Here is a 13592-nt window from a genome sequence, read left to right on the forward strand (position 1 = left end):
AGACTATGATATTCAGCTGTTTTGCAATGCAGTGCTGTGGGCACTTGTTCACTCAGTAAATAACTGGAGAATGCTGGATTTTTTTTTGGCTTTGTTAAAACTGGCTCTGTGTGCCCCAGTGGAGCAATTTGCTTTTTCTTTTTCCTTTTTTTTTTGAGGGGTGGATTTGTGAAGTTCAATGTTTTGGTAACTCCTGGGCTGGAGAATTACAAGTAGGTGGTGGAAGAACCATTATGAAACCCTGAAAGGAGTGTGAGATTTTCTTAGGTGTCAAGTGACAATGAATTTGATCTTGTTCCCCACTTTGTTGTGCTCAAATCTGGGCTCTGCTCAGGTTGCAGCTCTGTACTCTTGGCACTGTGAGGTGCAAAAGGTGCATAGAATTATGGAGTAGTTTGGGTTGGAAGGGACTTTAATGATTATCCCTCCAACCCTTGCCATTGCAGGGACACTTCCACTGTCCCAGGTTGCTCCAAGTCCCATCCAGCCTGGCCTTGGACACTGCCAGGGATCCAGAGGCAGCCACAGCTTCTCTGGGAATATCTGTCCTAGGGCATCACCACCTTCACAGGGAACAATTCCTCCCCAATATCCCATCTAAACCTCCTCTCCTTCAGCTTAAAGCCATTTTTATTACAACAAACCCTTAATACTGAACATTTTATTCCACGTTAACATTTCAAGAGTAAAACATCTGCATTTCTTTGTTATTTCTTCCCAGCATTGTTTGTGCTACCCTGTGCAGGCAGTTTTAGCTGTATATTTTAACTCCTTTACTTTTTATTCTTAAAAAAATACTGACCCTTTTCCTTTTGCTGACTCACAAACTTCCCAGTGTGGGATGTGAATTTGCTTTTAGTGCCAGGTCCAGCTGGCAGCCCCTGTTTGGGCATTTTCTTTCTTATGCCTGTTAGAAATCAGCTGTTTGCTGATCTAATTTTCTAGCACTTCAGTGGAATTTTGTTTTATCCATTACACCAGCCAGCCTTGCTGTTTCTCTCTTTCCAGCTGCTCTCCTTCATGCAGCTTTGTTAAGAACCAAAAAGTAAATGTTACAGTGTTTTAAGTGGACAACTTAAACATTGTTTTAATGGTTAAGAGGAATAATTAAACATTGTTTAAATTTTAAAATGGAATACAAGTTTAATTTGAATGTTAAGTTTAATTTAAAATTTAGATTTTTAAGTTTAGTCAGTGTTTAAATTCTCAATTATTTTGGATGCAATCTTTACTTAAATTCTTGGATTGTCCGTTGTACATTTCTGGAAGTTTGAAATTTGATGGGATGGGATTTTTTTTGCTTGTAAAGGAAAAATAAACCTTTCAGAATGTTTATGATAAGTGGTTCTTTGGGGCCAGATGAACTCAAATGCAATCATAGTTGTGATTCCTGCTCTTGGTAGAGAGATCCAGTAAAAATGGATTGTTGTGTTCACTGAAAACTATTCCAAATCAAATTTACTGCTTGTTAAAATCAACAAAATCCTGCAGGAACATGGATTTCTTCCTCAAGAAGAGGAGACAATCATCATGAGAAGCTGAAATCTTGATCTATACCTCCTACAATTCTTTTTCCTTCAAATTCTAGGCAAATTGTATTTCTTCTCTGATGGCATTCTCTTCTCTGATCCCCACCATGGCAGCATTTCCATTTCCAAGAACCACATGAGTTCCATTTCTCTCTATGATGGAGTGAGTATTTTGTCTTTTCCTGCTGTCACAAACTTTTAATCCATTTTTAACAATGATTCTGTTGGGTCCTGATGTAAAGTTTTGATTTCAGCTGCGGTTCTACGTGTGTGTCTGTATAACTCTAATAACTGATGCAAATTTCTGCACTTTTGGTGCTGATTAACTTAAATGAGTGAGTAAGGAGGAGAGAATTTAGTATTGGAGTTAGCAATGTGGTGTTAATAGTGTGAAAACCGCTTTTTATTAAAAGAAAAATTGCAGAATGTGACGTTCATAAAATATCTCACAGTGTGAAGTGATGGATAGAGAAAAGTTCAAGGTGTGGTGAAGTCATAGGGTGTTTTGGAGGGTGAAATGCTGCCTTTTATTAAAAATATATTTGAATCTATCACTTGGCCACCAGAGCAGTGGGAATTGAGAGGTTAATGAAGGCAACTCAACTTTGTGCTCCTCAAGGCAGAGACACTGAGTTACCCATCACTTCTTCAGGATGGAAAAGAGATTATTTGTGTTGGTTACTGTTTCCTAAACAGTGGGGGAAAAACAATCAGTTTCCTTTCATTTCCCTTTTGTTCAGGTACAGTATTCCCCTTTTATTCTGTGGCCTTCTGCAGCATTGTGCTGGGTGATTTCATCACATCATACAGGAAACCAGTAAAATACAATAAAAATGTGTGATTCAATTGAGATGAAAACACAGCAGCTCCAAGACTCTTACCTTAGCTGCCTTTTCCTGGACATCATATTGATTGGCCCTTGGTAGTTTAAGAAGCTATTTTAACACTGACCTTCCTTTTATTGTTTGAGTCAAGACACTCACTTTCATAAAAGTTGCTATTTCTGGGACCTGGCCATCATTCTTGAACCAGTGCCAGATTTTTGTGTGAAGCTAAGCCTTGACAGGGAGTGTATTATTGTTCTACTGACTTGGCAGAATACAAGGGTGGAAGGTTTAAACTGTTCAGAAGTGACAGGAGAAGCAGGGTAATTGTTGGTTGCTCTTTCCAAAAGTTATTGCAGCAATGTGGATGGAAAAGAAAGGAGAATTTAATGCTTGGATTAAAATAAAAGATACCAAGCCTTGAAGTGATGCAAAATGCAGTTTTTTAGCAGCTTTGTCATGATGCCTGTGAGATATTTTTCTTTTTAACTTGAAAATATCAGCACTTGCTGCAGACTCCTGTGTTGTGAGGATTTGGACACTGAGCTGCCCCTGAGTCCTGAAATCCCTGGGCTCATGGACATGGAGGGCAAGGGAGATTCTGGCCATTCATCAAATGAACAAATATCAGCAAGCAATATTTAGGTTTCACAACAACATTCACATGTTGTAAAACTTGGAGCTGGCTCCTTTCAACCTCATGTCTGTGGGGATTGTTGCTGCTGCTTTTCAGCTTTTTTCAATTTGTGGAGCCTGAAACGTTTTCCAGGAGCAGATTTGTTGGACACTTCTCATGCTGACTGCAGCATGGATGGCTTGGCCTTGGAGTCACTTCTCAGGAAATCTCTAAGCCATCCTGCACAATCCAGGATCTGTGGATTCTATTCCAAAAGCCATTTGCTTTCAAAAGAAATTGTTCTCTCTTAGGAGAATATTTTTGTATATTCTTCAGTGACCTCTGTGACTTTGAGAGGATTATTTTTATAATTAATCCCTCAGTCAGCAAAGGAGAGAGATTCTGTTTGCAAATGTCTTTGAGTTGATAGCAATTCTTATGTAACAGTTACCCAACTTGAGCTTTTTCTTTTCAAGAAGGAATACAGTGAGTTCTTTGCCCACTTCTGTTGAAAGGGAAGTGGATGCAACAAAAATTCTGATTTGAGCCCTAAGAAATGAAATGCCTATTTCCCAGAAATGCTTCATGCTTCTGAATTGCTCTCATTTTCTAAAACTTTAATGTGAAAAGACTTACAAATCAGAGCTTGAACGTAAAACACTTCAGCATCCTGAATTGTACTTAGATGTCTGTCCTGAAATTCAGAGCCTTGGAATGGTTTGGGTGGGAAGGGACCTTAAAGACCATTTAGTGTCACCCATTTAGTGTTTGGGCAGGAACACCTTCCACTGTCCCAGGCTGCTCCAAGCCATGTCCAGCCTGGCCTTGAACACTTCCAGGGATCCAGGGGCATCTCCCATCACTCTGGGGAAAAAAACCCAAAAGAAACTAAAAAACGACCCAGGAAAAACAAGTCAGTGTTTTCTTAGAACAACAATTGGACAATTTGAGTTCAGTGCTTCTGAGGGAAACACAACTTGAGAGCTTCAGCATTCTGTTGGTGGAGAAAATTTATGGTACAAAGAGTTTTCAAGAGCTCCTTGCCATCCTTGTCATCTTTTTAGCTGGCATTTAATTCATTCTTCTGTGTTGTCTGTGTTGGAGATGTTGGGTGTAACCGAGAGTTTGTTGTCTGAAGCATTAGCAGAGGAAGGGTCTAGTTGTGGTGGGGACAAGAGAAGATATTAAAGTGCAAGCTTTTGTTTTCAAGACAAAATTTAGGTGCTTAGGTCAATCTCAGGGTCTTTATTTTAAGTTTGTGATATTTCCCAGTAGCTGCAGAGTAGAAATTGAAGGTTCTCCATCCCTCCTGCTCCATCCCTGTGCCATGTAATTGGGAATGTTAATTATAACTTGCCCTGTTTCTTCCTTTTCCAGGATTCCAACAGTGTTGTCGCTGCTCTCTTTATAGACTTCAAAAGTTCCTTGCTTCCTCATCTGCCCATTGAATTCCATACCCAGAACAACTTCCTGATGATTGCACTTTTCCCCAAAAGAAAGATCTATAAAGCTTTTTATTCACAGGTAAAGTAAAATAAGTTTGGTTGGGCTGGGGGAGAAACCATGTAATTGCTCTGTGTGTTTCAGATGTGTGAGAAACTTGAATTTCTGCGTGAATTTCCAGCGATGGTGATGCTCCTTGAGTTTAACTCTCCCCATGTGCTTTCACTTTGCCTTCTGAAGGCAGTGAGTGCTCCAAAAGCTCCTTTTCTGGGCTGCATTTCAATGTAGCCCTGGTGTGTCATTTGCTACAGAGACTGCATGGAGTGGCAGAGGTTCCATTGTGTGTTTTTGTGGTCAGACACATTTGGATCGTGATCCTTAGGGAAGTGCAGTTAAAGTTTTTAAGTATCCCATATGGCATTGTATTATTCCCCAAGTCGATTGGCTTCATGCATTGTGCTGCAGAGGCTTTTAATAAAGCAAACTTTATAACAATAGTGCTTTTGAGGAAATGAGCCTGGAGATTTTAGGGCTTCACAAGGGTTTTAGGATGTGATCATCACGCTGGGTTGGAAAAGACCACCTAGCTCAGTGAGCAGCCCCATGGTAGCATTAATATGGTTGTATTAATGGTACCATAAAATGTCTCCTCCTTTTATCTTAAGTGTTTAAATTCCTCCCACTGTTCCACTCTGTGAATGGTTGGGAATCTGTTGTTTGTTTGTATTTGAATTTTCAGCCTATTTTATTAATTCTACTTTTAGATCTGTTTGCTTTTTCTTCTCTCTACCAGAGCACATCCTTGAGATAGTCAGACATTTCAGACCTCTTCTTTCTTCTTCATTTGGCCTAATAAAATAAAACCAGATCCTTTTTAATCTATACCTATAAAAAGTTCTCTTTTTTCCTGATCATTGTAATGCCTTTCTTTTGATCTAGTTTTTGGCTGTAGGTATCCAAACTGTGTAGTATCTCAGATGAGGGTGTTTGTTTCTTTTGCTGCTTTTTCTCAGGGCTATTTATTCCTGTCCTCCTTTGAATTAATTTTTTTTTACTGAAGAGTTCCACACTGAGGTTCAGTTTGGGCAATTTAAGTTTCTCATCTGGCACCACACCAGTTGCTTTGTTCAAGTTGAAGTAGATAAACCAAATTTTTTGCCTTCAGGATGTTCTCTCATGAACAAAACTCTTCGACAAACTGAGTGTACCTGATTTTGTAAGCCATGGAAATAGATCATTGTGTTTTGTCAGTATTTACCTTCAGGTATTCATTGATTTCCTCCAAAACTCTTCCAAAGTCTGTGTGCCTTTGCAATCTCACAAAGTTTTACTAAAATTTAGTTGCTACTTTTACTCTTCTAAACTACCTGGCTTGATATTTCACTCACTGGTCCTGTGCTTTGATTATTCCAAGCCTCCTGGAAATTGGGGATGGCAGCTGCCCTGTTACCCCAGACTGGATTTAATAAAAACTGAGATGAAATCCGCTGTGCAGATCCTGTGAGGATGGCATGATGCCTTTCCCATCCTCACATTAATGGGCACAGGAGGAGAATTTGTTTAGGCTTTGGGATGTGTTGATTTCTCTTGTTTTCTTCTTTAATGCCGTAGCAGCTCTTTTTTAAACTTCCATTCAATTATACAAAAAGCCCTGATCTATTTCCACTGAGTTCTTAGCCTGACCTATGTTTTCACTTTGTCCCCAACCCTTTGACTCCTGCACAACACAATTTTCCCTTGACCATTCCTGTTTTCCATCCCTCCTAGGCATTTCTTTCTGTCCCTTCTGTGTGTTTTGAAGTGGTTGTTTCTTTAGTTGTGTGGATCCTTCTGCGTGAGCAATATTGCCTTTGTTAATATCAAAAGTAGATTTAATTTTGATGGTTTTTATCTCCTACCCTTGTGTTTTGGATGCTGATTTTTTAATGGAAAGCAGTCGTGTCCTCCCCAGTTGTTTTGTCTTGCAGACAGTTATTGTGAAAAATGACAATGGCTGTTGTCTTTACTTAGGAAAAGAAGGGAAATACCAAACACTGACTTTGTGATTCATCTGAATCTGATTTCTAGGTTCACAGTGCCATTCAGATTAATGTGTTTTGGCTGGAGCAATAGGATGTGAGCCAAAACATTCCCTAGAGAAACGAAGGGTTTCCTTTTCTTTTGGGAAGGCATGGAGTTTTTCTTAAAAATTTCGAATAATGATTGCTGCAATCTCACCTCATGAAAATTACAGTAGTGCTTAAAAGAGACTTGTATTAATTCCATTCCTGCTGTAGAGCACTTGGGCTACAAATACCTACATTTTTATCAGGGAAAACGAGGCCATTTCAGTAAATTCCTGAAGCAGTTCCAGTCTAGCTAAAGAAAAGGTTACAAAATCTGCTCTGTGGTGGATTTGAATTCATAAATGGTTTGGGTTGGAAGGACCTTAAAGCCAATCTTATTCCAACCCCCAGCCATAGGCAGAGAACTTTCCACTGCCCCAGGTTGCTCCAAGCCCCATCCAGGACACTTCCAGGGATCCAGGGGCAGCCACAGCTCCTCTTGCAACAAACCCAGTAATGTGCAATTTTAATGGCTAGTGGAAATGTGTCTGTTTTTTTAGGTGAGCAAAACCAATTCCTAAACAAATTCAAAGTGAATTTGGGGACATAATGGCACTCATGCATACATCTGCTTTGTTCCAGGTTTTCTCTTCGTGGCAAAACCAGACAAACTCAGGATTATCTTTAAGGGTTGTCCAGGAGGAATTCCTGTCTGTGGAACAAAAAAGGCTGTAAGTTCCTGCCAGAGCAGTGCAATGACACAGGAGCTGCAATCAGAATAATGGTGTTGCTCATTGTTTTTGATAGTAATTCAAAAAAGAATTGTTTCATTCTTAGTGCAACACTCACTTTATTTTTTTTTTCATTTAATATGTAGCCGCGTGTTTTAAAGAACATAAATTTTTAGATTTCGCCTTTAACTAATTAATTCATTTCCGTCTTTTAGGCATTCCAGTGTTCAGAAGCTCTTCAATGCTTTATCTTTTCCTTCTGGGGAGAGATGCAGGGAGCTGAAACTGTCTGCTGCCATTCCAGAATTGGAGAGGTGAGAAATTGTTTTTGTGTTCAAGGGATCCGTTTTGTCAGGAATGGTACAAAAATATTTTGGTAGATGTGATATCCATCTAAAAATTGTTTATTAAATAATTCTGTCTTTACACTAGATGTTTTTATTCTGAGATGAATTGTTTCCTCTCTAGTTTGACCTTTGAATACTCTTTTTTTAGTCCTTTCCCAGTTATTTATATGAATGAAATATTTTGCTGTTGATTGTAAGGAAAATAAACCTTTTATTTTTGGAAGGTTTGTGCAGCACTTCACAGTCAGCAGCGTCAGCACCAAGCCAGTGATGAGAGCACATCTTCCTGTCCTTCTCCAACAGTCAGAAACCATTCCTGACACCAAGGCAGAAGGTGATAAGGTAAAGAAACAACTCCACAATAATTCCTAGCCCTCATATAGAACATTTGGAATATTCTGTCAGTGGTTCTGTTGTGGTGTAGTAAAATACAGATCATGTTCAGCCATTCTCTGCCTCCTCCTCCACTGCCACCAGTTCTTTTTGCCTTATTTTCCTGGTTATATACTTCATTCTTTTCCATTTAAACAATCTTTTGGAAGTGCAAATGGCCTTTCAGCCTGATGAAATAGAGGCAGAAAATGAGGTGTAGATCTTTAAGTGAACTGTTTTCTCTAATGTCCAGAGAGACTTAGGCCTGAAGCAGCAGCTTGTTTTTATGAATTGCTGAATAATTTAACTGAATTGTTCTCTGGAACATAAAAGTCCTTTAAATAGCATAGGGGTAGCACATGATATTTAACATTTGCTGATATTATCTGTACAACACTCCTTTCTCTATAGGGGCAATAACAATTGTCTAACTTAAGGCCTGCTTTAAATAGCATTTTCAGAGAAAATACTTCCTTGTAGCTTCCTAGCATTTGAAATTTGCTGAAAACAAAGCCAAAGCAGCAGGAATGTAATCTTTCTCTTGAAATATTCACTGTGGTGGCAGACTTATTTCCTGGGGTCTGGTTCAGAGACCATACTGACAATGAATAGAGCCTAAGGAATGTTTTAAAATCTGATTTTAAGGCTGGTTTAACTGTGCATGTTTAAAAAAAGAAAGAAAAATCTATATGAATCATAGAAAGTAACCTTTTTGGTGTCTGTACCAGTGTTTCTGTGACTATTGTCACTTTCTTCTGTGTTTAGGTTTCTCTTTTTCCCTGTTCCCTGTGTTGCAGGTGATCATCACCATCCTCACGGGGCTCCCAGGATGCCGTTCCAGTGACCTTTGTGCTTTCCTTGTCACCTTTACCAAGGAGCACGGGAGGTTGGTACAGCTCTGCTTACACTCATCACCCAGGAACACCTTGGCAAGAAGGAAAAAACAAATTACCACTGTTTCATTTGGTGGTTTTTTAAACCTGATTTCCAAATGCCAGGTAGATTTGCCGTTAATTTTAGATATTTGCACAGAAAAGCAGCACAGGAGGTTTCTTTGTTGTCATTCCATGTGGTGAAGAGCTTCCATTTATTGACTTGCAGTGATTCAAAAATGCCTTTTTAAAAAATATTTTTATTTTTATTTTTGAGAAAAGATTGTGCTAACAGTCCTTGCCACAGCATTGTTTTTAATTTACCCTGATTGCTATTCTGCAGGAGCAGGAGGTACATTCAGGACATCTGTTGTATGGCAGTAAGATAAACCTGCTGTAGGAATTTGCTACTCTGTGTGTTGATAGAACTTCCAGAAAATAAAGAAACCCCAAACTTATCCTTGTAATTCTTAGAGCAAAACACCTTAGCATTTAATCTTAGCCATGTTTTGCACTGGTTTTTTTTATTTTAACTCAGTGTCTTGATATTATCAAGTTGATTCAGAACAGTGTTGTGGTTCTGTTATAGGGCAAACACGTAAGGTGACTTTTGAAGGTTGTGTAATAATACATCTCCTCATGTTTTGCTGCAAATGTCATTGTTACTTTCTATTTTTGCAGTGAAATATTTTCATGCCCAGAGTCTTTTGAATTGGATTTGTCTAATTTTTGTTTACTGCATCACTGCCATTGATCAGAATTACTCATATGATGTACGGCTTTGAAAAAGCTGCTGAACATTGTTTTATTGAAAAACATCAAGAAACACCCATCAAACCCCTTTGGCAGTAATGTAAAGAATGTTCTTATGCTGGAAATGATATAAAGCCAAGTAAATTCCCCTTTCCCACGTGGTCTAGTGGAATGAAATCATGATGAGATGGTGAGAGATGTGAAATCTTCAGGCTTGTCAAACTTCATTTTGCTGTGTTGGTCTAAAATAGGAAGAAACCAGAAACACTCTGTCACAACACATGAATTTTTTTCCTTGTTTCTTGTGCTTTAGGTGGCTAGTTTATCGGCAGACCATGGACAGTCCTGAGTGTTTCAGTGCCTCCCACTTCCAGCGTTACCTGTCTGGGGTCCTGGAGGCTCAGCAGAACCTCAGTGTTCGTCAGGCTGCCTATGCTGGGAAGAGCAAGAGGCTCCTGGTGGTCCTGCAAGGGTAAAGGCTTGAAACTCTCTGAACTCTTGTGTAGAATAAGGGAATTCTGGTTTACAAATGGACCAAACTCAGTTTTTCTGTACCTGTTGATTTTGTTGCTCCTTTGGGAAAAAGGTGTCTGTAGCCTTTCTTCTATCTGCTGGAAGCAAAGTGCACTCAGAGCCCAGAACTCCTTGTGCCCTGGGCTGATCCCACAGTGTGGCAGCTGGAAAGGGGGAATTCTGCCCCTGTGCCCTGCTCAGCTGACACTTCACCTGCAGAGGTGCCCCAGCTCTTGGATCCCAACATGAAAAGGACGTGGAGCTGCTGGAGGGAATCCAGAGGAGGCCATAGAGCTGCTGCAGGGTTGGAGCAGGCTGGGAGAGCTGGGAATGTTGTCCTGGAGAAGAGAAGAACCCAGGGAGAGCTCAGAGGCACTGGCAGGGCTTTAAGGGGCTCCAGGAGAGCTGCAGAGGGACTGGGGACAAGGGATGGAGGGACAGGACACAGGGAATGGCTTCAAATTGAAAAAGGGGAGATTTGGATGGAATATTGAGAAGGAATTCCTGGCTGCGAGGGTGGGGAGGCCCTGGCACAGGCTGCCCAGAGAAGCTGTTGCTGCCCCTGGATCCCTGGAAGTGTCCAAGGCCAGGCTGGAGCAACCTGGGATAGAGGAAGATCTCCCAGGTTGTAACAGGGGGTTGGACTAAGATGACCTTTAAGATTCCTTTGAAGCCAAACTGTTGTGTGATTCTGACTCCAGAACTGCCAACAGAATTCGAAGTGTCAAAGATCTCCTATTGCCTGATAGAGCAGAACTGATAGAGCAAAACTTAGTAACATGTTTTGGATAAATGCCATTTTCCTTGTGGAATAAAGGTGAAGACTGAGCCACCTGTTTGACATTTCCCTCTCCAGTGTAGCAATTGAGAGCTGGGATCATCTGCAGGATGTTTTCCCTCTCTGTTTCTGAGTCATCGGAAGGTGACATAAACCAGTGTGAGTTGGGTACCACCATGACCTGGCTGTGGTTTTCAGTTCATCCTTTTCACTGAGGAAATACACGTGGAGCTCAGCCCTTCCTTTGTTGTGGTCCATTTTGATAGTGCTGAAAACCATCATTTTTTTAATGTTGCAGCCAGATTGATACATTTTTTGTGAAATCAGTAGGAATGGTGTGAAGTCCAGTGATGTGCAAAATAAGTAATCTGGTAGCAGCACTGGCTTCAGGAAAAGGTAATTGGAGGTTTTCCATTCCTTGTGGATAGCTGGACTATACTATCCTTGTGGATAGTATAGATAGCTTTAAAGTAGCTGGAGTTCTCTAAAAATCCCATTCAGTTGATCACTGACAGTAGAGAAAAGTTTGTAACTGGCTGAGAAATAAATACCTGAAATTAAGACTCAGGTTCACCTAAGCCTTGATATCATCCAGAGGTATACTACAGCAGTGGTTGGAGTCCTGATAAAAAATGGGTACATTAATAATAGAAACATTGGGATGCTGATAAGTGAGAGATGCTGTTATTTTACTTCTTTTGTTACTGAAATTGTGCTTAATATGCTTAGCATTAGGTATAAAATACTTGTGTTACATTGTGCTTTTTGTGCTTCCTGCAAGCTGCACTTTCCAGTTGTTCAGTGCAAAGTTTACACTGTTTTCTCCTGCAGTTGTCAGTAATTTATTTTTACTGTAACTTCCAATCAGCTCGGTTATTCTGCATTTGCCTAATTTGTCCTGATTTGCCAAATTTTGAGCTGATTTCCGTCTCTTTTGGTAGCTCTTTTAGAAACCCAACCTTCCTCCAAGCGATCAGTTTCCTCCTGGATGGGGAACTGTGTCATTCTGCTTCTCTGAACCCATTTTTCCTGTTGGTTTCTTGCAGATACACTGATGTTATTGATGTTGTGCAAGCTCTGCAGACTCACCCTGACCCACACGTGAAATCTTCTTTCATCATTGGAGCAGTCAATACCTGTGTGGAGCCTCTGAGCTGCTTCATGGAACACAGGTGTGCTTTGAAATATCTTTACAAGTTTGAGAGCAGATATGTACATTTTTGATAGCACTTTTACAATAATTAGTGATATATAGTGGTTAAAGGCCACTCAGCTGACTTAAATCCCATAAAACTGCTTAATAATCCGTCTTGGAGCAACCTGGAAGTGCTGTTTGGTTTATAAGGATGACACTTGGTTTCTACTGGATATATAATTACATAGAATATTAATAAAAGTTCAGCTCCTAGAACAATAAACAAAGATTGCTTGAATACAAATCCTCTGGCTAAGGAGTTTGTAACATTTGGACAGTCAATTGTCCTTTGAATAATTCTCTTTCTTACAATCTTTTTGTAGGTCAGACTAAAAATTGAGACTAAAATTTCTAAGTCAAACTAAAACTGAGTGTGTCTCAGTTTGGGTTATTGATTCTGTCACTGCTCTTGGATGTTTAAAAAAAAACTTTACAGGTTTAAAATATGGAATTCAAGGGAAACAATCCCTTAAATGGGGAAGAGAATGACAAAGCACGGAAGCCAAAGCATTGCAAGTGTTAAAATCTGATATCCTGGGTTACTGCAGAGCCAGGGTGGGGAGGAAATGGTCGCAGAGCCAAGTCACTGACCTTTTGAAATAGTGTGGTTTGGTTGCTGTTTCATAGTAAATGTGTGTGCTCCAGACTTCAACAAACGTGGAAATAATTTCTTAGACCTATCTGTAAAATTGTAACACTCCAATTTTTTAATTATGCCTTGCAGCTGATTTGATCAAAGTAAGTTACGGCAGTTAGAGTTTTCCGAGTTGGTAGCACTGCTTCTGTTTGTGATCCAACTGTGTATCACAGCTTAGAGGTGAACTGCCCAAGCAGTTTCTAAAAGTGCATTCCTGAAATTTCCTGCCTGTTCTTAAACACTAACCAATGTGCTGCTTGTGCTTTGCAGTAGTCAATAAATAGACCTTACCTTGCTGCTTTCTTCTTGTCTCCGTGACAAAGATTCCAAATAAATAATCAAGATGACATAAAATATTGGTGAATTGGTGCTGGAGTGCTGTTTCAAACTTGTTCTTTCCATAATTAGAGGAAAGACAAGTTCCATTTCTGTTTTTATTAACTTACTAACGTGTCACTAGTCATGGTACTGAGTAGTGTTCCTAGCAGCAGCAGCCTGCAGTCCTTTAACATTTTATGTCTCCTGAAGTGCAGAAGCAATTGAAGGAAGAGGCTCAGCCTGTGCTGTAGATGATTTATGTTTTGCTTTGGAGTTTGTTCTGATGAGAATTTACCAATAGTGCCAATGGCAAATCTTCCAGTTGGGAAGCTTTGGCGATTTCACTGTGAGAATGGAGAAGAGTGGATTTAATGTCTGGCTTGAAACTTGCAGTCAAGAAAATCAAACCCCTTTCCTGCCTCAAAGTTCATCACTGCAGAGATCCAGCTCTTCCATGAGCATAGGATGAAGCTTTTCCCCATTCTGAATTGGCAGGGCAGGGAGTTGGGGGGAAGAGGTAAAATACTCTCTTGAGCTTTTGTGTCCATGATAAAGCTCATGAAAGTAATTCTCACTTGTGTGACACAGCAGCAGAAATTGGCATTATGTACATCCAGTC

At 40.0% G+C, this 13592-nt stretch overlaps 1 protein-coding gene across 2 annotated transcripts in view; it reads left to right on the forward strand.

Moving 5' to 3' along the window:
• The window catches only part of DNAAF9 (dynein axonemal assembly factor 9), a 65874-nt gene that overhangs the window by 36080 nt on the left and 16202 nt on the right, over positions 1–13592 (forward strand). For both annotated transcript variants that reach the window (XR_014851859.1, XM_085059459.1), the window contains exons 21-28: positions 1589–1692; positions 4347–4493; positions 7100–7188; positions 7404–7502; positions 7760–7877; positions 8705–8793; positions 9846–10004; positions 11870–11995. Coding sequence is in view for 1 of the 2 variants with exons in the window: in XM_085059459.1 (XP_084915585.1) it covers positions 1589–1692; positions 4347–4493; positions 7100–7188; positions 7404–7502; positions 7760–7877; positions 8705–8793; positions 9846–10004; positions 11870–11995 (931 nt within the window). In the remaining variant the exon portion in view is untranslated. The remainder of the gene's footprint in view (positions 1–1588; positions 1693–4346; positions 4494–7099; positions 7189–7403; positions 7503–7759; positions 7878–8704; positions 8794–9845; positions 10005–11869; positions 11996–13592) is intronic.

The sequence above is a fragment of the Lichenostomus cassidix genome, chromosome 4 (genome assembly GCF_008360975.1).
Source record: "Lichenostomus cassidix isolate B80296 chromosome 4, HeHo_3.0, whole genome shotgun sequence".
Taxonomy (NCBI): Eukaryota; Metazoa; Chordata; class Aves; order Passeriformes; family Meliphagidae; genus Lichenostomus; species Lichenostomus cassidix.